The 24,770-nt window shown below is 41.1% G+C and overlaps 1 protein-coding gene and 1 long non-coding RNA gene across 2 annotated transcripts; one reads left to right on the forward strand and one right to left on the reverse strand.

The window, feature by feature from the left end:
- UPP2 (uridine phosphorylase 2) lies at positions 1 to 24,770 on the reverse strand. Its single transcript, XM_057505358.1, is given in 10 exon segments — positions 1 to 362; positions 365 to 409; positions 715 to 732; positions 10,385 to 10,508; positions 12,582 to 12,729; positions 12,731 to 12,797; positions 14,474 to 14,588; positions 17,246 to 17,400; positions 21,275 to 21,309; positions 24,709 to 24,770. Coding segments are annotated over 10 exon segments (864 nt in total). The 3' UTR covers positions 1 to 267.
- LOC118911762 (uncharacterized) lies at positions 18,923 to 21,839 on the forward strand. The gene is made up of 3 exons (XR_005024577.2): positions 18,923 to 19,097; positions 20,027 to 20,328; positions 21,432 to 21,839. It is a non-coding gene; the product is annotated as an uncharacterized LOC118911762 (long non-coding RNA).

The following is a 24,770-nucleotide window of genomic DNA, read 5'->3' on the forward strand; positions in this document are numbered from 1 at the left end:
TGTCACAATCCAGGAGTTTTAAAATTTTAATTATTCGACTGACTTGTTTAACTTATTCTAAAATGAAATCTGAATTTAATGCGTAAGTATTAAATTCTTTTACAGTAAATTCATTTTTAAGAGAAAGAGGTTTTATAAAATCACTCTGTTATGATTTTAGCATGTAGATGAGAACTGCGGGAAAATGCCACAAATAATATACGACTTCAGCATTACAACTTGATCTACAGCCTTGCAGGGAAGGATTGCATAACTAGAGCTGCCCAGTTATGACATCTGGTCACAAAGTCCAAGCTGTTGTTTGATGAAGTTGGAGATTAGAGGCTGAGGCCATAGCTGGCACTCGACTGTAACATCATGATCTGGTCACGTTCAAGTCTGTTGAGAAGTAGCACAAAGACCACAGCAACTAGAAGAGGAAATAACATCACTTCTGAACAAATGGGTGTGTCTTTTATCTAGAAACATTAGCCAAACATTCCAATCTCCCTTGTAGATGTCCTTTGTGCTGTTTTCCCTGTCATGTAGATGCAACCTGTTGACCCCTGCAGCCTTCTGTATAATTCACATTTCTGTGGATTCCCACCACCACTCCATCAAAATAAGTTAATTGAAATAATTTTAAGCATTCTTCCTTTCCCTTTCCCTTACAATTGGCTGGAGTAAGGCTTAGAAAAGCTTTGTGTTCAGAAAAAAACAAGGAGAGATCTTTGCCCTCCAAGACACATAAACCTCCAGCTTTCTAGTTTTCTAGCCTATTTCCAGTTCTTAGGGAAGGCTCTTCTTCCTTGAAGATGTAAGTGGAGAGCTAGTCATTATTCCTGAAATGACATTTTACTTCTTGGTGCACTGTTTGAGTCTATCTGCTGCAGCCCTTGCTGAAGAGGAAAGTAAACAGAGTAGAGGTAATGTACGCCGACCTCAGGAAATACCAATGAAGGTGGGGACCGACCTTTATGAGATTTGAGAAGGACACTATGAAATGAAATGCTCAAGTGTAAGAATCGGCTTCATGAAGGAGCACGTTTATTAGTATTTAAAGAATGGGAATAAAATATTATGAAACATACAAAACTGGGGGAAAAGAACAAACATCTTTTTCTAAAAAAATGGAACTCATTTTTGAAAAGTCACCATGAAGTCAATGTCTTCGGTTTTTTCTGTTAAGACGAACCAGACAGAAAAAATGGGCGGGCCCACTACAAACACTTTACTGTGCATTTCAGATGAAATCTTTCATTTCAAGGGATATGGTTACCCACATTGAAATCAGTGTCAACCACTTTGCATTAATAGCAATGTAGTGACCTCTATCTCCATCTGCATTGTTTTTAAAAGGATTTTAGTGTAGATAGGATTAGATGTGGATAGTTAACAAGCTGTGAGGGATGGAGATGAAGTTGGAAGTATAATATTTATCTCTTTGACCTCTTCTATTTCAGACTTTTCTTTACGAGATCTGAATTTGGGAAGAAGAAATGAACTATAATTATAATTGATGCTATCTTTTTTGTTTGGTTTAGTTCTTGCTATAGGCCAGGTATTTATGATACCATTTAGTCCTTACAGCTGTTCTATGAACTAGCTATTATATTTATCCCCCTCTGACAGATGATGAAATGAGGGCTTAAGAAGGTCAAACAAATGGCCCGGTATGGTACAGCTAGTAAATAGCCTATCAACTCCCAGCTTCCTAAACTCCTAAGAAGAGTTCTCTACTTTCCACCCACTCGTCCTCTGAGCAGGCCCATGGTGAGCCATCAGGCAGACCTGCCCTGACCTATCGGTCAAACTGACCCTCCTGTTCAGTGAAGTGTAAAGCAATGAAAATATTCAACTTGAGCTGAGGCAAATATTTCATCACCTAGGACCCTATTTATTCAAAACTCACTCAGTTGTAAAGCAACTTGACTGAACAGGTAAACAAGCAAATGGAAGGGCTAGAAACTTCCCCAGATTTTCAAGTTAATGATCAGCAAGTCTGTGATGCTTGTCATGGGCTGGCGGTAGCAGGGAAAAGTTGAAAGTCCTCTAATCCTTCACTTGGCAGAAGGATCAAAGGAAACCCGTGCTCTGTACTTTTTCAGAGTGGGAACTGATTCGACTAAACGTCTTTTCTAGCAATTTCAAGGGTAATGCCAAAGATGGAAAAGAACAGGTCATAGCAGTCTCATGGTGTTCTCTAGGCCCTGGAGGTCCCATAAGCCAGCAGTGTATAATAATCTTGTCACCTGAAATTACTATTTCCATGAGCAATTAAAAGGGACTAATTACCCAAAACAATTTGTCAAAATTAAGCCTGAGAGCTTTGCTACCATAATCCTCAGATTGGGCAGGGAGGTGGCTGCTGTGGGGGACACTTAGTGACCTCACTGTCACCAAGGAGGTTGTCAACTAACTGACCTCAGGCTGCAGTGTGACGGCAGCACACCAGTATGAAGAGGGGGCACGGAGCATGCTCGGCTGCACTGGAGGTTCTCGATCTCTGGAGTCACTTAGAGTCCCTTTGAGCCTCTGATGACATTGTAATAGGGAACTCTTTTCACAAAAAAAGACATGCATATACACACAAAATATTTGGGTATAATTTCAGGGGGTTCAGCGTTCCTGAAGCTCAGTCATGAATCCTTAGGACCCAGGCCCCCATCTTACTCCACCTCTCTGATTCAGAATGGACTTCCGAGGAGGCGTGCCTGTGAGCCCTGGGGTAAGACGGAAAGGCAAGACAGGACTCCCCCTGTGCACAACAGAACCTCAGCTGTGCTGGGCTTCAGAAACTGGCAAAGCAGCAGAGGGTGCAATGGAGTCCCCAGCCTGGCCCTGTGACTGCTCCTCTTCCACCTCTCCCTGGTCCTTTTCATGGCCTTCTGCACTCCTCAAGGTTTGAGTTACTAAGTAGACCTCATCAGATTCCTGTAAAGCACAGGAATCTCAACAACCCCAGGGCCGTTGCATATCCTCTGTCTCCCCAGAGACATAAATCTCAGGCTGTTGGCTGCTAATCAAAAACCAAGTGGAGTAATTTATATTCAAAGGTGCTGCTCAAAGCTAAGAAGCATAGGAACAATTTATTCTTCTAGATTGGTGTTTCCTAAAACGTGGGGCTCCTTTGTGCAGGCTCCATTGGCTACCTGCATGAGAACCAGAGCTTGTTAATAATGCTGATTCTTAGGCTCCATCCTGGAGATACAAAATTAGGGGTAAGGGGTAAGTCAGGGCAGTGAATCTGCATTAAGATAAAAAAAGCAAAAAACCTTTCCAGTTAAACTGTTTACAGACTTTAAACTCTATCCTGAATCAAATTGAGTTAGAACAAATGTACATACCTAGACCCTACTCAAAAAGAAATGCTGATTAGAACCAAGATTAATCATTAACTCCATCAAGAATTGTCCCATATCTTTCATAAGAGTTATTGAAGACACTGTCCATTATAACATAACTGATCATTTTATTTAAGTCTGACATTTAGATAAAGTTTAATATTTGGATGAAGTTTTATGGCAAACATCAAATGCTTGCTTTTAATAGATAATGAGTGCTGTGTAGCTCAAAGTATTTCCATTTTCAGCTTGGCCTCCAGGAAACTCAGAACTAAATCTAAGCATTGAGATTTATGATTGCACTCCCAGGCAACCTCTTTGATTTTGAAAACTCCCCATCCACTCCCTTAAATATGTGCTTCTTATTCTCTTTACCTTTGGTTTATTTATATTACACATCTATGTTGCATTGAAAGCTGCTCCTAATGCCTTTTCAATAAAGGAGAGAGTGCAAGTAACCTGTCAGCGGGTTCATCTGTTACCCTTTTACCCCTTAGGGAATAGTGGAGAGCAGGCCACCAGGAGACAGCAGATCTCAGTTCTAGTCCATCTCTGTTTCGGTCTAGCTGTGTTTGCTTAGGCAGCTCATTTATGCTCTCCAGGCCTCATTTCCTTCTCTGAGGAAGGAGCAGGTTGGATCTCAGAGGTCTCTCCTAGATCCACACCCTTAGCTTCTGTGCTCAATCATCCTATGGGGGTGAGAACCACGCCGTCATTGCCAGGAGGTCCAGCTGCTACCTTAGAGACATGAGCTTCTGCCGGATGCTGGGTGCCCAGCCAGAGGTGCACTGGGCTGGGCAGAGGATAGAGCCCTATGTGCTGGGGGTGGGGGGCTCCAGCAGTGGGACCTCAGGAAGCCTCGCAGCAAGGAAGCGGGGTGTCACAGGTTAATGCCAACCACACAAAGGGTTGAGTCAGCGGCCCTAAGTGGTTCTCTAATCTGTGACTCTGTTGGTATGGGGGAGGGGGGAAGGGGTTGTGGGTAGGAGAGGAGAATTAAAATGAATCAAATATAACTATAAATGCTGACCTTGGTTCAAACTATGTAAAATCTAACAAAGGAAGCAGAAACTATTTTTTTTCAACCTTGTCTTTGTAAAAGTAATCATCAATGAATTGCTTGCCATTCATGCCAGATTTTCTTGGCAGATTAATGGCTATGCATCCTACTAAATAAGTATAAAGTATCAACTCAGTGCTTTATTTGATTCTACCATTAACTGTCTTTGTATATGCTTGCTGAAGTATGTCAAGTGTCTGCTCACAACTTTAAAAATAGAAAACTCTGCTTTTTTTTTTGGTTCTTCTGAACAGACACAGTGAACTCTGGGAGGCTGTTGGGAAGAAGATGGAGAGCATGGTGCGAAAGGGCCTCGACTCAAACAACTTGTTCAAATTCCAGCTTGGCTACTTATTGCCTGTGGGAACTGGGAAAATCCTTTAACCTCTCTGAGCCAGTTTCTTTTTCTCTTGTGAGGTGAAGAGAGCTGCAACTGGTTGCTTCAAACCCATATGTAATATTTCAAAGCCCCGCTTTTTCTCCATGTTAGAGTTAAACTCACCCGCTCCAGACTAAATATAATCTTTAATCCTTGTTGTAATATCTTTTTCGCTTTATCAGTGATCACCGTGCAGTTCCCAGAGCCCGATATTCATCATTTTTGGGGGCCAGCAGAAGAATATAAAGTGGAGTTAAAGTCAAGATTCTGCTCCCTTTCATTGAACTGTAATAAAGTAGTATTATAAAGACTGATTGTATCCCCAAAGTTACCAGTAGCTGTCAAAAAGAAATGACATGGAATTCTCCTTTTACCCCAAAGTTGAAACCACTGTGAGTGCTGCAAACAACTAGAGACAAAGAAGAGGATTTAAGCAGAACCCAGTCTCAGATAAATACTTGGTTTTTATATTGCCATGCAAGCAAGTGTGCGTCAGAAGGCAGCTCTGTCTTTTAAAAATGAATACACATTGAACATACTTATCACAAGGTCACAGTGTAAAAGGATTATCATCTAAAACAGAATGTCTGGGGTTTAATTAAAGCAGATTTCACTCTAAGAGAGGGACAGACGTGTGTTATTATAAAATCATCAATGCATGCATTGGGGAGGCAGTCTAAGTGGAGTTACCTTATTCTAAAGGTTTACCCTGTCAGTGTACAATAATTTTGCGAATGCTGCTTTTCACCTGAATCTTTGTTAAAGCAACATCAGATTTCCACTGTTATTTTTTAGGGTAATGCAATCAGGATAACAACAGTGACTTATGGGTATCTGTGGCCCCATTTCAAGCAATTTGTCTACCGACCAAGTATCAACAGATCCAGGGGCTACAGAGATAGGAGATAGATTGTGTGTACCTTAACAGCAAAGAGAGGCTTCACTTTAAGGCTTTGCCTCTTCCTAATTGGATAGTTGAGAGGCACTCCGAAGTCCTTTAGACAATTCCAAGCCACTGATGTGCCTGGGGAATGAATGAACCAGTTGAATTGCTATAGCCATTTTCCATGGCAAGTGAGAGTTGAGTAGTCAGTCTTTTCATTCATTTGTTCACTCATTTAGTAAATATTGATTGAATGCCCACATGGCAGATAGTCTTCTAAGTGCTGACGACATAGCAAGAAAGTGAGAAACAAGGTAACTGTTCTCACGATGCTTATACTCGAGTGGAGAGAGATGCTAAATACATACCTTCATTCATTAACATATGCCATGTAATACATGAGTTAATATATGAAGGAACCAGAAATAAAGTCTATAGTGGTAAATGTGAGGCAGAGAACTGAAGTGGAAAGAGTAAGTGAATAGAAAGAATGAGAGGGGACTTAGTTTAGGTGTTCATGCAAGGCTTCTCTGAAGAAGTGAGATTTATGGTGAGATCTGATATGAATCATAGGGTAAGAAGTGGTGGTCCGTGTGGACCCATGATTCCTCGTCCCACATGGGTGCAGAAATTTCTGAACTGCTCTAGACTCAGTTAGTGACTCTTCTGAGTTACAGCAATTGGCCTCTAGAAGACCCTTGTTTAAATAAAAAGTTGTTATTTATAAACTGAAACCATTAGCCATCATCACCTTAGTATGAAATCAGGTTGGTCATCCAGTCATTCACTATTATTAAAGGGACTGAAAGGGCCGTTTAGAGAAGGCTGCCTGGAGAGGTGGGGTGGGTGGCCACTGCTAATGTAGGGATGGCAGGGAGAGGAGGAACAGGCCTGGGAGGCCAAATGCAGCCTGGGGCCCTGAGCTCTGGGAGGCCTGGTGAAACATTTTCCTGTATTACTTATACATTGGAATAACTTCCCTGACTTCCTCTAGGTTAAAACAGCTGCTTATGGAGGCTCTTCTCAAAGCCCTTCTCAAGCTTTGCTATCTCACATGGAGCTTTTCCAGGCTCTACTGCTGTGGAGAGGATGATGTGACATGGTGGTGAAAGGTGGCAGCATGGCGGCCTCAGTGTGCACAGGGTTTTGTCTGCATTGTCGTAGTTGATCCTCCAGGGGGCGCAACAGCAGGAACTCACCTTTGAAAACAGTGGTGTCTGAGGGAGTTAAAGGGTTCTTGTTCCCATGAAGATACACACTCAAAAACTACAGAATTAAAGGGTTACAGATGCAATGCTTAGTGGGCATGTTGGCAGCCCAGAAGGGGTCTGCTCGATGAAAAGGCCGTGGCAGCGACCTGGCAGAGAGCTATAGGCAGGCTGAAATCAGCTACCCACAGCTTCAGCAGCAGCCGAGAAAGGCAAACGTGACAGAGGGCAGAAACTACAGTAAGCAAAAGCTGGGAAAAAGGTCCAGGAGGATGCCTGCAGGTGGCAGACGGAGCAAGGCCACGAGGATTTGCAGCAAGAACAGAAAATCCTTCATTAAAGGGAAACTTCTCTGAGGTTTGGTAGCATCCTTAAACAGAGAAACGTGGACCCCAAGGCTGGCAAGCCTAGAGCTCTCCCTGTCTGCTAGCTGGTACCTCTAAGGAAAGAACTGGTGATCACCGTCAAACTTAGATCTGGGCAGCACATTTATCAGTAGGCATTTCATGTGTAACTAAACTGGTTACCAAATTCTGTTTCATTTGCATATCGAGTGCAGCCATGGCTCAGTGACTTGTTTCTATACCAAAGAAATGTGAGGAGGCATTTCCCAGAGCAGAACTCTCTGCATCCGGGTGTTGCTGCAGGCGGTATGCAGACTGGACCTGGGGCTCAGGCAAGGTCAGGCTGCCCCCAGCCCTCCCAACTTGTGGGGAGGAAAGCAAATGCTATTGTTTCTCTGAAAGCGGGGAGTAATGAGGACCTTCTAGGAGGACAAGGCTGGATTCCCCTCCTTTACCCATGACAATACAAGGGTTTGTATGTGCCTGTAGGCTGAGAGGTGGGAGTAGTGAAGGAAAATGGTTCTACAATCAGTTCCTTCTTATGAACTATAACTTCTTTCTAAAACGTATTTTTAGAAATGTCACCACATACAATTTGTGTTTTTGCATATTAAAATTGGTTGACTAATAGGACAAATATTGGAATTAAAATTTCACTCATGGTGAAATGAAGCATTATCATGCTATAATTCCTTACTTCTTTGAAGGTCTCTTCTCTGAATCCCAGGACACTAGATTCTCCAGGTGTCTATTCACTGGCCACCCCTCCTTAGTCCCCTCTGGTGGATCTTTCTCGCTTCCCTTAACTTTGAACATCTAACCAAGGGCCTTTCTCACCTGTTTCTTCACTCTTTTTCTTTGTCATCTCATCTGTTGCGTGGCTTTGAGTGTTGTCGACATGTTATAAACATGTTTTACTTTTTCCATCCAGTCTTGTCACCTAACTCCAGATTCATAAATCCACCTGCTTACTTAGCCTTCATTTGGTGCCTATTACCCCCAAATCCTCACCCAATTCTCTCTGTCCCAATTATTGCAATTCCATTCTTCCAGTCATTTAAGCCAAAAACCTAGCAATCATTCTTAACTCTTGTCTTTTTCTCAAAATCCATATCAAATTGTCAACAAATCTTGTGGGATTTGCCTTCAAAATGTACCTAGACTCTGACAGCTTCTCAATATCTCCACTGCTGTCACCCTGGCCCACCAGGTCTCCCTAGACTGCTGGATTAGCCCTCTTACTCCGCTTCCTGCTTCTGTCCTTAAACCTAGTAGGCTCTTCCCAACTCAACAGCCAGTGTGGTCCTGCTAAATTGTAAGTTGGATCTGGTCACGCCTCTATTCCAAGCCCTCAGGTCGTTTCCCAACTGGCTCAGAGAGAAAGCCACAGCTCTCACAGTCTGCACCCGCTCCCTGTCCTAGCCCCCTCCAGTGGGGTCCCTCCCCTCCAGCCATGCTCATCTCCTTTTCCTCCAACACACCCTGAATGTTCCTGCCTGGCGGCCTTAGGCTCGCATTTCCCAGGCTGCTCTTCCCCAGATGTCCACATGGCATTTCCTCAAATGGCACCTGCTCAAACAGCAGGGTGGACTGTTGCTGCAGGCAGGGCACTGATTGGACCCTGCAGTTTAAAATCATGTTTTTCTTCCCTACCTCGTTCATCCCTGCCTTATTTTTCACCAGAGCTGTCTTCAGCATCTAACATATCCCATGTTCTTACACATTACTCTCTGCCGTTGGTTGTCCCCCTCACTAGACTCCAGAAGGGCAGACTCTGTCTGTGTTGTCCCCTGGGCACTCAGGCCCCTTGCTGAGGCACAGAAGAAAGTCCTTCCTTCTTAGGAAGATTATGGCTGCAATGACAAATCTGTTCAACCAAGACCTTTTTTTTTTTTTTTAAAGTTCTTCTTAAATGCCAGCAAATAAATGTAGGAGGAATGATGAAATTAGAAGATCATCATTTTGCACCCCATGCTAAAATCCTTGGGTGAAAGACAGCTGGGTTGCAGGATACTTTGCAGTGAAAAGAGGCAGTTAACACTTTAACCAAGTGATCCACCTGAAGTGACTAATAATGGGCCATTTTCACATTGACATGATGCAATGGAAAGTTTATATTACGATGAAGTGTTCTAGCCATACAGCTCAATTGAATCAAGCCGCTGACTCTATTTCCACTCACAGGAAATATACAGTGTAGATGAACAAGTGAAACCCTACAATGAAACAGGCAAATTTAGAACATGGAACATTCTACAAGATAACAGCTCTGGCTCTTCAGAAAATCTCCTACCATGGGGAAAAAGGAAAAGTAAGGGGACTCTTTAGATGTAAAAAGTACAGAGATGTAACAACCAAGGGATACAATGGATGAAGTTAATTCAGTATTTGAAGAAAAAAATCTATAAAAGATATTTTTAGGAAAATTGGGGAAATTTAAAGATGAAATGGATGCTAAGTGATATTGTGAAACTATTTTTCTTTTTCTTTTTTGGGGAGTTAATAATGGTATTGTGGTCATGAGGAGAATAACCTTCTTAGAAAATGATGCTGTGGTACAAGAGTTGAGGGATATGATATTTGCAGTTCATTTACAAATGATTTTAGGAAGAAAAAGCAAATAGATGTGTGTGTATATATAGAGAGAGAGCATGCACAGATTTTTTGAAATATTAAAAATTATTATCTTGGTGAAGAGTATTAGGCATTTATTATACTATTCTTTACATTTTTCTGTATATTTGAAATTTTTCAAAATAAAAAGTTGAGGAAAAGCAAAAATGCATGTAAATTAACTTTAAAAACCTGCTGATCCACTGATGTTCTGTCCTCTGATGGCCTATTTTAGGAATATTTTATTTGTGTCATGTCTGGATAAATTCAGTTGTAATAGGAAATAGCAGCCAAAACCAGGATGAAGAAAGTGGAACTTGCTGTCGAGTCCTGGCTACATAACCCACTAGCTGGTGACCTTGAGCAACTCTCTCCTCATCCCTGAAGCTTGGTTTGCTCATTTGCACAATGGGAATAATGTCCTGCCCACCCCTAAAACATTATGAGATAATGCATATCATAAACAATTATAAGGCAAAATAATGTATAGCAGGATTCCTTTTTCTTCCCCTCCAGAGTAAAATAACCTCATGAAAGAGGAGAATTTGACCCTAGGCATTCATGAACAGCTTACCTTTCAAGGCCACAAGCACTGTAGAGACCGTTTCAATGTTCCTGATGCTGGCTTTATATGCTTTCTTCAAGTAAACTAACTTTTCTTCTCTGGAAAATGAGCTCAGCCCTCCATCTAATCAACCCTGGCATGAAAGAGAATGGAGAACAGTTAACAACTTGATGCCCTACCATGGTGGCACCCCTGAGACACTAAATCTGACCATCTGAATCATCTCGCCTGAGGACCTGGAGCAAGGTGGCACCCGGCTCAAGAGTCTCATGCGCAGCGTGCAGTCTCCATGGTGCTGAGTGCCCCAACTCTCGGGCAAGTACCATTGAATGTGGCCCCAGCAGCCAACACTGTCCAGGGGCAGCATGAACTGGAGGGACACTAGGAGATCTGCCCTTTGAGGAAAACCTCAGCTTGCTCCCGTGCCTGGGGGATGGTCGGTCCAGGGACTAGTGCTGGCAGTGGGGCGGGGGGAGGGGGCGAGGAAGAGGCTTCAAGTCTCAGTGATGCTCATAAGATCCTGAGGACCAGGACAGTGGCTTGGACATTGCAGCTTTCCATCTGCTCATTGTGACAGTGGCAGCCATACACAGACAATCGATTGGTCCACCTTCTTCCCAGCCACGCTTCTCTCAGGTGCGTGCTGCCGTTTGGCGACCACCTTTTCCCTTCTAGGCTGCTCTCAGTGTCCGTTTATCACTTAATTTCACCAGCGTCAACTGGTGGACCAGGAGGAGGTGAAGATAGCCTGGTTCTCTTGTGCCTCCTCCACCCTGCACACACCCGGAACAGGCTTCTCCATACCCGACTCCCTAGGACAGCCTCTTGAAATCGGGAAGCCAGTAACACTGTCACCATCCACTCTTTGCACAGTCGTTATTTTTGGCTCTTTTTCTGTGTTTCCTCTATCTTTCATGTAACTTCCACCCTGGCTGTCTTTTTCTCTTGGTTCCCTCCTCTTTAGGGCTGCCTGCCACTGTTCCTAAGAGAGTTACTTAAGCCAATTCAAACTCAGACGTCCCAGAAGCCAAGCAGGTAACTTCATCAAGGTTGGCCTGGTCTGAACAGAGCACCTGAAGCGAGTGTAGTCCTGGATGATGGTCGGGCTTGCCCCAGCTGCCGTGCATTTTTTATTTTATGTATTTTCTATTATGTTATTTCAAGGATCCAGTAGTGTAAATTTTCATATGAGATCTCCAGAAATGATAAATGTTGGCAAAATAATTCACATTTCAAAAAATGTTGTGAAGGCCAAAGTAAACACTGACCCCAACAAGGTGCCATTTGTAAACTCGGGTGCAAGCCCATCGGTGACCCTCCCGGGGAAGGGTCCCGTGGCCTACAGCAGCGTGTCAGCCTGTCAGTCCCCACAGGCCTCCTATTTTATAACATATGTAGTGACACCGCCTTTACCAACCTAAGTAACATAGTGTAGGCTATCTCCATATATAATTTTAAAAAATTCATTGGAATACTTTAAGATGGACCCAAAGGGGAAAGAAAAATAATTTGAAATAATATGTAGTTTTATGAACATCCTCAAACACAACTACTCTACAAAGTTCCTAGAATGCCCTCCAAGGAATGGTACCAACCCTGGTTAGATTCTTCTGGAATGAGCAGGGTCTATCCTTGAGCATTTTTTCTTTTTCTCATGGCCCATCACCCTTTGCAGAAAGACTTGGTAGTTACTTTAAATTTGTCCCTAAACTTGATCCGGAGACCCTTTACTCATGGCCAAGAGATGCAAGAACTGCTCTGAGACTACCCTATCCCTTTGGGATGTCCTCTCCCCAAATGTTTCCTGGCTCCCACTCCTTCCTGGGTCCCCCATCCCTTTCGAGGGCCAGGTGAATATGCCTCAAAATGGCAGACACACAGAGTCAGCGTATTCAATTCCCGCCGAGTCACAAATTTAAATTAAAGGCATAAACAGAGATCAAATTTCGCTAACATCTCTAATTGTATTTTAGTATTCAATTTGTTCTTGTGGGATGAAGCCCACTTGGTATAAATTCATTATGGGTGTTTCTCTGCTGCTTCTTATGATGCCCTTACGCTCCTATGCTTTTGTACGTTAGAAGTCCGGTTCAGTTCCTTTTTTAATCCCCAACTATTAATTTTCTAAAGTGGAGATTCTAATATGAATTATGGGGCTGAATAAAAACAGTTACTGCCAATTTTCTGTTGCTTTCCCAGTTTACACATTCTTCTCACCTTCACAAAAGTCCTGGGCACATATCATATGTCCAGTGAAGGTTGGGAAGTTGGGAATTTCCTTGCGGTTGAATAATTTCTCAACCAGTTCCTTGTCAAGTTCCAGACTTTGGGTAATGATGTGGTCCAAGATTACGGTTAAACCAGGGCTGAAAAAAGGAGTCTGTAGGTGTATCTGTTATTACAACAGACCCTGGCACAATCCCTACAATGTGGGAATAAATAAATGATTACAGAAGAACATCACTTAGAGTTTACTTTTGACACGTAGTATGTAATCTATCCTGCCAACATTAATTTGTGCTAGTTGCTAATGATTGTCCCTATTTTCATCTTTTAAATCATTTTCTTTTCCAAACGCAATTAAATAATAACATTATGAACAGGCATTTACATTTGCTGTCTTTCCAGATTCACATTTACAATGTGATGGGGTTTAGATCTCAAGACAAACATGACTCTTGGACATGCAAATTAGTCAGCCTTAGGGCTCAAATTTGCATAAATTAGGTCAGGAATAAACTAAATGAGTCTGCCAACAAGTAGCTTTCATAAAATGATGTGACTGCTTGATATTTAATTTTCTCTGCTACTCCTTGATGACTCTAATTTCTCTGCATCTCTATCCTCTCTCCAGCTCTCCTTCAACCCCTTCTCTCCTCTCTGACCCCAGGTAAATTAGGCCTGTTAGCTGACCTTCCATTGCTGCAAAGAAGCTTGCTCATGGGACTTAGGGACTCAAGTCTCAGAAACTTGAGAAACCATTTCTTGACAGCCATTATTCTCCCTGCCTAGAATGCTCTCTTGTCTCTCTACACACCCCTTCATTAGACTAAAACCAACTCATTCTGCAGGTGTCATCTCAAGTCACTTTTTTCAAAAAGTCGGAATCCACGGAGGGGAAAAAAATTGAAAGCATCACAGATAGGTTACATTAAGTTTTCCGAGGCTCAGCTTTTGACCTGGTTTCTGCCCCATTCTGATTTCTGTTTAGAGCCTGGATAAGGGGTTATTTATTGATAGAGTCCTAAACTCTCTCGGTCCTAACCTAACATTCATCACTCTTTTTGTAATTACTCATTTGTTTGTCTATTCCCCTGATAAAACATAAGCTCTATAAAGTCAAGAGCAATGTCTGTTCACTGTTGTCTCCCCAGGCCTAGCAGTATGCCTATGATACTAGAGATACTCAACCAAAACTTGTTAAATGAATAAATGCTTCCATAGAGATTCTGTAGAGGAAAGACCTGCAAATACAACCGAAGGGCCAAATCCAGCCTGTCTTTATAAATAAAATTTTATTGTAACACAGTCTAATCAGCTAAGGAAGAAGTGGGGAGGGGAGGCCCTGGGAAAACCTCAGGAAGCAACACCTGGCCCTTCCCTAAAAGCCCATGCTGATCTCTTCTGGGGTGTTGATGAGGAAAAGACACAGCCAAGAAAAGGGGTGTAGTCACTGACATGAGCTCAAAGCAATGTTTTCCTAAAAGCTATGAAGTCGTCTTACTTAGCTGACAAGGCAAATCTTAGTATTTTTTTTATGTAAAAGCACTCATTTCTGCCACTTATAAGCCTCAGAATTTACTCTCTCAAAACTTACTCTTATCTTCAAAACATATTTCCTACAAATTCTTCCACTCTTGCCCTTTTGAACACCTAAGACCACCTGCACAAGAGGCAGTGGGTTGCCATGGAGAAAAAAAGAGGAAGATAAAAAGGAACTATTTATTTAAATTTCTTTAAATTTCCTCAAGCCCAGCCTCCTGACACTTCTTAGCCTGTGTGGGGTTCTGCTGGGCTCTGAGTATGTTGGTGTATTTTGGCAGCTACCCCACATGGAACAATCGCTTAGATGGAATCTTAGAAATCAACCCGTCTCACCTATTCCCTGTGATGTACCAATTCTGATAATGGTAACGTCACAGCACCAGGCATGATGCAGCAATTTGATTAGCTCCTGAAGCATAACAGAAATGCAGCAGATGCCAATGTGATGCTATTGAGAGAAAAGAGAAAGTCATTACACATCTTGCAAGCTGTACATACACAGGACACATTTTCTTCCTTCATTACAAGTTAACAGCCCTCAGATAAATTTACATAATCATTATGACTTTGCCAAAGCTGAGGAAAACGTAAGTCAGCTCTAAGTGATACCTACATGACATGCTGATGGATGTGTCCATCTGTGAGGATCAGAGAGAGACATCTTCCTGACAGTTAAACTGAGCTCAGCCTTCCTGGTCAAGAGCAGAAGGTGGGGATGGCGTGGTGGCCTGGCTGTCGCGGCAATGCCATTTCTCATCTCCCCACCAGGCTCTTTTCAGTGAGCCTTTGAAAGAGCTTCTTGCAAAATTGACTTGATTTTGAGGAAATATGAGTCTGGCTGCCAATGTAATTAGTCCTTTTCCACCATACTAAATGAAGTAGTAAATCCATTTCATTGCCCTCATGTGGCCTCATTCATTTGCTGCTAATTCTGTGTGTGCTCTGAAAGGCACGTGGGTAGAGACATGGCTTACGTCCACACTTACCTGTTTGGAGTGTTTATGGAACATGTAGGTGATGGGCAGGTGCCCTAGATCGTGACCCTGCTTTCCTCAGTGTTTGGAACAGTAGATCCAATGTCACCAGAACAGGGGTCAACACAGGTTAGAGGACTTAATGACTTCTGGTAGTTAGAATATGTTTTAAAAACTCTCCAGAAATACCCTCAATGCTGGAATTTGTGGTAGCTGGATATGAGTTTGGAATCAGTGGCTACTTCATTCCTAACATAATATCAGAGAGTCAAACGTGTTCTTCAATATATTCTCCTCTTGGGCACAAGACTGTGGAAAAGCAGCGGGGGCAGCTCAGCAATTAGGTGTTGCCTGCCACTCAGTCTCCCATTAACAAATTTGGAAAGCCATTACAATGCTGATCTTAAGATTTTCACCTGAGCCCCCTGCCTTTCACCAACAAGAACAGTAAACTATGGAAACTGAACCTCTGGGCTCCCCATTTGTAGTTCCCGTAGCACATATCCTGACTTCCAAATGTGGTGTAAGTTTCCTGAAGACATGAATCAAATCCGTGTTAATTCATATGTCCAAGATTAACAAGGCTGGGCTTTGGCACTGGCTTTGCCACTAATGAGTAGAGTCTCTAAATCTCATTTTCCTCAACTGTAAATTAAGAGAATGAACCATTATTTGATCTGTTAGGTTCTTTCTAAATCATAAGTTTGATAGGTTAATGATTATCATATATTATGGGACATGGCGATGAAACAGCAAATGGGTTTGTGTATTTTTGCTGAAGTCCCTCTCCCTCTCACACAGACACACAGACACACAGACACATCTCAGCAACTGCTGGAGAGGAAGAATTTTCAAAGAAGAGGGTCCCAAATGGAAATGAGGCCCATTTCTAATTGGCTGACCCCTCTGGGCATGATAGATATTTCAGCTTTTTCCCTGGCAGGACAGCAAGGTCAATCTACTGCTACTTTTCTATCTTAAACTCTGAAGTTTTATTGCTTGTTTATGATAGTTTCATACTTACATAAACCTTCATTTTTTTTGTCCTCTGACTGCAAAAAAGGACAGTTGTAGTCTGAAAGTCAAGCAAAATTTAGGAAGACAAAATTTACAAGAGAAGAGGGTATTCAGTGTCCTTCTAATATAGATATTCGATAATTGCTAAGCATACAAATGATAGATGAGTGGATTCTCCCATTTGAGCCCAAAGCAGGTTTCAGGCATTCCTGGCCCAGAGGGGAGATCAAATCCACCACCCCACTGACCTTGCATAGTTTTCCCTTCTTTACTCCAGGCTTGCATCGCCAGGTACTACAGAGTGACTGAAGAATGAAGGCAGCTATTCCCTCAGTGATGCAGGAGTCACACAGAATCCAGCTGCTGAGAACTGTCTTACTTGTGCAGTGGCCTCTGCCCCTGCTCCCTGGCATGCCTGCTATGCCCCTTATGAGGACAGCAGTGTCCATATTTGAGACAGGCTCAGAGCTATTGTTTCAGCATCCAGCCCCATGGCAGAGATGAACTTAGGAAGGCAAGCTAGAGACCCGTTCGTATGTGCACTCTCCTGAGTGGATGCCACCCTGAAAATCCAGGAGGGAAATGGTCTACGTGTTCCCTAAAATTACAAATTGTTCTACTTTCATTCTGTCTTAGGATACTGTATGTGTCCAGAGCGGTTAAGATGTTCTGCAGACAGGAAAGCAATTCACAAGAGCTCCACGGAAATGCATTAGCAGCTTTTCAGCGAGTTTATGATAGTGCCAAACAGCTCTGCTTTGGCAATCTTGAAAATTGGCCCCTGTGTACTAAAAGCTCAAAATTTCCAAAGCTGGATAAGGGATAGAGGAGAAAAAAATGCTGGTGGCTTGATCATTTACAAACTGAAGAGAGAAGGTGTACTTTGAGGGCTGTTCCCCCTAACTTGAATAGCTAAGTGGTAACTAATAAACTAAAGTGACACCGAATGCTATGTTGAGCCCTTAGGACTTTTTTCAGCAATGAATGTCACACCTGGATGCTTAATTATGTGAAAATGGAGAGCAGAAGGGAAAACAGAACCCTGTAGTTGGAGTTTTCCACTTTTTTCTGCTAGCTTTGATGACTCCTTAAAGAGCAACTATTGAGCACCTACGCTGCTGGAGAGCTTGGGACTGGTTCTGCACATACAGTGTCCATCTGTCCCAGCACAGATGTCCCATATGTCCTCTACACTTTTCTCCAACCTGAGCTCCTTGTGCATAAACAGGGCAAATGCTTTCATTCTGCTGGGACTCCCACCAGCACAAACTGTTAATAGAAATGAACAATTACCTGTCTTACTGACTAGGTTAAGGACCAAGGGTCAGCTTTCTACTTTACTCTTTTTATTTTATTTTTCAGTAATTTACTCAACAGTATGCATAGAGGTTATGAGTTATGTTACTGCATTAATTAATTTGCATTATTAAACTGTAAATAAGGCAATCAGATACAGATTTGGGTGTACTTGACTAGTAAAGGAAAAGATTAAAATAAAAAGTAAGGGTTGCTTCTGTTCAAGTAGGTGTTTCCCAGGGGTTTTCTTTGTTTGTTTGTTTTTTTATACTCAACCTCACCCAGCATCTTAGTTTGGTATAGACAGCCTGTGGTTGGGCATTACTGGGCTGAATGCTTTGTATGCCAATATAAAGGACATGGAATGTAAGTAACCTGAGAACAGAAGGAGAACTGTGAGTTTGAGATATGTGTTCCCATCCCACATCCCCAGTCATAAGTTTTTATTGTAGAATGTGCTATGCTATCTTAAATCTTTCAAGAAATCACATCCAAACTTCCCGACTTCTCATTCAGAAGGAATTCTCAAGAAACAAGTCTTGCCATTATAGACTGGAAATCTCACTATGGTATTTCATCAATTCCAATGACTTGTTTTTGTTTGATTCACATTTTAACATCTCTGAAATAACAATGGGTGATGCAGTCAAGGGTGGGTGTCAAATCTCAAAGTATGATGATCAAATTGCCTGATAGTGGCTTGTGCAATAGCGTATTAGGCGTATATCAGCCCCTGGGATGGAAGAGGTGGATTCCAGAGAGTGGATGGGAGTGGCCGAATAGCAGCGTGGATGAATAGCCAGCCTGGTGAGCACCAGCGGAGACAGTGAGCAGCAGTAGATGGCAGGGACCTGAGGTACAGCCCACAGAAAGGCACCAGGCGCAAAGCCATTTGGGAATCTAAGCTAAGCAGCGAGGTACGCAGTCTGAGGATCTGACTCTTAGAGGCAAGGCAGCTCAGTGGTTAAGAGCCTGTCCTTTGACATTAAATAAACCTGGCTTTGTACTCCAAACCCATCCTTGACAAGTAACATGCTAATGTTACACATGTAATCTGTGTGCCTCAGATCATCATCTCCAAAACAGAACAACACAGCCCCCTTTGGCGGGTGTTCTAAGGATAAAATGGAATTGAACACAGTGGAGGTCAGGGCTCAAAGCCGGGCACCTTCCAAGTATTCAGCAGACGGTAGCTACTGTTTTCTCCTATCACGTACTTTGAGCTTGCTTATTGCAGAATTTAGTACAAATGAAGCTGGTTCAAATCCAATTAGGAAAAGGCACCTGGTGGTGCCTGACTGATGTGGGCAGCCCCAAGTAGAGGATCCCAAGGACCGCTGGTGAGACCCCTCACAGGTATAAAGATCACCTGTCTAAGGAAATACCTAACTGAGGTTGCAGAGCAGCCACCCCAGTTGACAGATGATTTACTGGGACTCTTGGGAGGTCTGACATTCCGTCTCCATTTAGCGATAATTCCTGTGCCACACTCAGTTTCAGTTACGGGATGTAATTATCCTTTGATCCAGGCCCCTCTGCTTCTCTTCTACCATCATGATGGTCTTTTCTGTGCCTTCTTATGAGTTTCTCTGACCTAAAGTTGGTAATGAGCTGCAATGAAAGGTAGCCATAAAGGCTGGGAAGCAAAGAGGATAAGGCCATGGTCTAATGTGAGTTTTTAAATTATTATTGTTTATTCATGAAAGTTTTCCTTCTTTTGGTAGGGATGTTAAGACTTGGCTCAAGATTTAAGTACAAAGAGGTCATTTTTGTTGTTGTTTTCTTTTTACAAAATACAGTAGTTTGAAAAAAACCTCATTGTGTGGTGCCAGTGAATGTAAATTACATCTGTTCAGATTGACCATAAAACCAAAACAGATGTTAGAATAGCTTGTGGTTGGAATTCCTCTTTGAACTGTAGACACTCTTGTAATCAACAGGAATTTCTGAATGTATCTGGAGACATAAAGATGCTATGTATAGACAGAAGCATTTTCATTCTTGAAAACTTATTCCTAAATCAGTCTTACTAAATATCACCTCTAGACACAATTTTCAGTCTGGCTGCTTTAATAAGAAGTAAAATATGGCTGCAGACCACCCATCAACATTGGCCCGAAGTGATGCTTTCTGTGATTCACGTTCCAAGCCAAGTGATCATTTGTCCCAGTTTTATCAAAGATAGAAATGCATTGGGAAGGAGTCTGGAGCATTTCAAAAATACATTAAGGCTTTTGCCGAATGATTGCCGGAATGAACTCACTTCTAAATACACATAATGTCTTAAAAGACTTAACTTGGCCATGTTGGATTAACCTGGTCCTACTGCAGTATTTGTTTATTAACAAAGGAGTAGAAGCACTTTAAAATACATATTACAGAGATTATAAGGTCATTCTTTTCTATGTTACTTGAAATTTCTAAGGAGAAATTGGAGAGTCCCAGTTAACGATTTTATAAAAGGTGTATTTAAATGTTGAGTTTGCATAGATAATTTCTAAAGATCCTCCATCAGATTTTTTCAGTTGCTTAACTCATTCCAGGCAGTGTGACAAAAACTGATTAGCTGTTCACCAAAGCTCTTTCCCCTTATTTGCAGGTGTATAACTCAACTTTCCAGACCTTTTTCTAGTTAGTGGAGGCCACATATCTGAGTTGCAGCCAGAAGAATGTGAGTAAAAGTGATGGCTGCCAAGTCCACTCCTGGCCCATAGAAGTTTCCCACTCATGATCCTACAGATTCTCTTCTCCTGTCTGCTGGGTGGGTGTGGACACCCAGGGAAATTTTGTAAGCCACTCCTTGAAGGTGACAGAGCAAAGTACATGGAAGGAACCTGGACCCTGAATCACCAATTGGTGGAAAGCCATCCTTTGATCAAAAACATCCACTTTGTACTCTGTGTGAGTAATAAATTTACATCTTAGGTAAATGATATTTTTGCAGTAGAGCTAGCATACCCTTTTAAAATATAGCAAATAAAGAAATAGGAATGATGATTGGAATCTTTAAGGTTTAAATTTTATATACCTAGAGTTCTCCTTTCCTTTAAAGATAATGTTATTAATAATAGTTATCATCTCTGTGTCTGTGAAGGCAAGACTAAGTTTTCAGATATGTTGGATTGTGTCCTCTCTTGTTAGGTAGACTTGCTGCTCTGGGATTTAAGGGAGTCAAGAAACTGAACCTAGTATGTTCTCGTTCAAAGATAAGAATGTGGGTGGAAGAAGGCAAGTTTCTGAGCAAAGCAAAGCATCTGTGAATATAAATCAGATGCTACCTACTGCCTCTAGAGGATCCTGTTGTAGATTAAACAGCCAGTCTGAGTATTTGCAACTATATTACCTGCTCCCCAATCTATGTGCACACACACACACACACACACACACACACAAATTTTTGCCTCTTATTCATCAAAATGGCTCAATAAATAACGTTGCTCTCTGGTGGGACTAATCAGGTCCTGAACCACAGCATGTCTTTTTATCAGAAAGAATTTACTCAAGGGGTTCACAACCAGGTTCATAGTTTACAAAGTTGGATGGTCGTTATGAGAGACAGAGTGTGGGAGTAAGTGCTGATGAAAATCCAGTCAGGTAGAGAGGTAGAGGCCTGATTCCTAGTATTGTAACAATATGAGACAACTCTGTGTGTGTGTGTGTGTGTGTGTGTGTGTGTGTGTGAGTCCCATTATTTTCATGTCTAACACAAAGCTTTCCATTCTAATGACATCCTGGAAACTAACACTTAGAATACCAAAATGTAATGCTTTTTTATTTCAAATGGAGAAAGAGCCATTACTCTATTCATCAGAGAAACCTAAGGTTTCATCCCAGCTCTTTCACTTACCGGCAGTGTTACGCCCATTACCAGGTCCCCTAGAGCTGGGAGGGGAGGAAGCTATTTAGCACCTACTGTTAATGAGCATGGATTTATTTCTTCTTTTCTCCCTTCCTTCCTTCGTCTTCTTCCTCCCATTTTCTTCAATGCCCCTCCCACTTAACAGACTATTCTCAGAGGCCACCGAGGGCAGTGGGCAAGAACCCTGGAAACTGGACTTGGAAGGAGCTGGTCCAAGTCCCAGCTCTGCCACTGAATGGTGTAACTTGTTCACCTCCTTTGACCTCTCTGAACTCAATGACCTTGTTTTATGCAGGAAAATGAACATCTGCTAAACTCACCTAAAAGAACTAATGTGAAGATTTGGAAGATAGTGGATCTAAGAGCTTCTCTTTTATTTTTGTAATTGCTGAAGAAGTGAATAAAAATCAGATGCAAAAAACCAGACAATTCTCTGCTGGTGGGACACTGAATACATATAGGCCTTTCGGAAAACCAAAGATCTTTGCAAAGTTCATTCTCTTTGACCATTTCTGTGAATCATCCTAAGCAAATAGACGTCAATATAAAAAATCTTTAGACACAAAAACATCCATTTGAGAGCTGTTTATAACAGAAAATAGCAGAAAAGTCCATAGCAAACTATGTAATGTATGGCACAGCCATAAACAATGACATCCATAAACAATGTGTTTCAAAGAAAATTACACAATATAAGGAAATGTTAATGATATAAAGTTAAGTGAAAATTCAGCATACAAAGTTACATAATTCCAACTATTTTAAAATTTATTAAAAAGTATTAGAAACAAAATAGTTTGATATTTATATTTAGATGGTTGGTATTTTTATTTTTTATTTTTTTAATTTTTTAATTTTTTTAATTTTTTTAATTTTGGTATCATTAATCTACAATTACAGAAAGAACATTATGTTTACTAGGTTCCCCCCTTCACCAAGTCACCCCCACATACTAGATGGTTGGTATTTTTAGGTGTGTTTTTAAAAATCACTGTTCTTTATACTTTCCCAATTTTAAGTAATGAACATGAGCTGCTTTTATTATATATATATATATATATATATATATATATATATATATAATTAACATTAAATAAATAATACAGAAGTACAATTTTCCTAGCAGTGTTCCATAAACAATTTTCTTGTATTTCTTATGAAATGAAAAATATTAATAATATGAAGTATTTGATAATGGTTATTTTCAAGAAGTTGAATAAGATAGTCTTGTTTTGTTGAATTACTTTTTGACGTAATGAAATGAAAGTTAATGAGGTTCGGATCTTAATGTAAATGGCAAAGCTTGAACCGAAATCTACTGGACTCTGAACCATCCGGCAGTATTGCCAGTAAAACTGTATTTATCTCCAGGGACCAGAGCACCCGAATAATCATGTTAGTATTAGATTTAGTTGGAAAACCTTCAGGTCTTGTGGTAGAAATGCCTGTTCGTGATATACACATTCTAAATTGTTTCAGAGAAAAAGTGTGGCTTCAGTTCCTGTCCTTCTGAGGTATGCCCTGCTGAGGGGACATTGCCCTCTGTACATGTCTGCACCTCCTCATCTCCTCGGTTCTCCACAGATTATGCTCCACAGTAGAGTGGAGCATTTTCTTCTTTTAAAATTTTGTTTATTGCAATAACGTTGATATACACTATTATGTTGGTTTCATATGTATGATATTATGACTTGATAATTGTATATATTACTAGATGCTTGCCACAATAAGTATAGTTACCCCATTATCACACCAAGATATTATAATAGTATTGGTTATATTCACTATGCTGTACTTCCATTCCTATGTCTAATTTATTTCACAGTCTGCATTTTCTACCTCTTTATCCCCTTCACCTATGTCATTCATCCCCTACCCCCTTTCCTATGGTAACTGACCAGTCTGTTGTCTACATTTGTGGGTCTATTCTTTGTTTTTTAGATTCCACAGATAAGTGAAATCATATGGTATTTGTTTTGCTCTGCCTGCTTATTTCACTTAACATGATACCCTGTAGGTCCATCCGTGTTGCAAATAGCAAGAGTTCCTTCTTTTTTATGGCTTAGCAACATTCCATTGTGTATATATATGTACTACATCTTCTTTATCCATTCATCTATCAATGGGTACTTGAGTTGCTTCCATGTCTTTCTTTTGGAAATAGTGTTATAGTGCACATAGGTGTGCATGTATCTTTTTGAATAAGTGATTTTGGTTTTTGAGGGCAAATTCTCAGAAGTGGAATTGCTAGGTTGTATCTATTTCTATTTTTAGTTTTTTTGAGGACCCTCCATATCATTTTCCACAGTGGCTGCACCAATTTACACTCTCACCAACAGTTTAGGAGGGTTCCTTTTTCACTACATTCTCACCAACACTTGTTATTTCTCTTTTTGGGATACTAACCATTCTGACTGGTGAAAGGTGACACTACACTGTGGTTTTGATATGTATTTCCCTGATGACGAGCAATGTGGAGCACGTTTTCATGTATCTACTGGCCATCTGTATGTCTTCTTTGGAAAAATGTCTGTTCAGGTCCTCTGTCCATATTTTAATTGGATTATTTGGGGGTTTTTTTGGTGCTGAGTTATACAAGTTATTTATATATTTTGGATATTAGCCCCTTATTAGAGGTAACATTTGCACAGATATTCTTCCATATAGTAGGGTGCCTTTTTGTTTCATTGAGGGTAAGTGGAGCATTTTCTGAAATGCTGATATGACAGAGGCTCTAAGCAAGAATTTTCAGACAACTCTCAGGGAATCAGAGGGAACTTGAAAAAATTCTTTAAGTCTCATGAAGATTAATGCTCTGTTATGTTTTGTGAACCTGGGGCAAGAATTGGAGCTAAATTTGCAGACAGCTTTGGCAGATTTATGTCCACCTCTGAGATGAATAACATACATGGTATTTTAGAAATGAAGTCTATGTAAAGTCCATCACAAAGCATATGAAATCACTTCACAATATGCTGCAAAACAGTTAAATCTCCTCTATGCACTGGGAGGCCTCTTTCGTTATTTCTCAGATACAGCCCAGGATCTGGGAATTAAAGGCTGAACTTCAGACTGAACTTTGAAATTTGTTCACTCTTGCAGGTTGGCTAAACTTTTGCTTTCTTTTTTGTGATTTTCTTTTGCTCCACTTTATTTTTTTAATTGAGATAAAATTGGCATTTTGCCCCGCTTACTTAGATGAGCAAACAGTCTCCCACACCCAAGAACCAAGGGACTGAAAGTGTCATTGGGAAGAAAATTTGCATTATTTTGTTTTGTATTATGAGTTGTGTTCCAACCATATAATCTCAAAACTTAAGAAACTTACATAACAGCAGAGGTCCATCTTCTGAACATGTAATATGAAATCCAAAAGAACATCCATCTCATCAAAACAAATAAAAAAAACCAAAATCACTCACCTAACATATGTGTTCCTGTCAGGTTTCATGGATTTACTGGAATCAGGAAAAATCAGAGCCAT

The sequence above is a fragment of the Manis pentadactyla genome, chromosome 8 (genome assembly GCF_030020395.1).
Source record: "Manis pentadactyla isolate mManPen7 chromosome 8, mManPen7.hap1, whole genome shotgun sequence".
NCBI classification, from domain to species: domain Eukaryota; kingdom Metazoa; phylum Chordata; class Mammalia; order Pholidota; family Manidae; genus Manis; species Manis pentadactyla.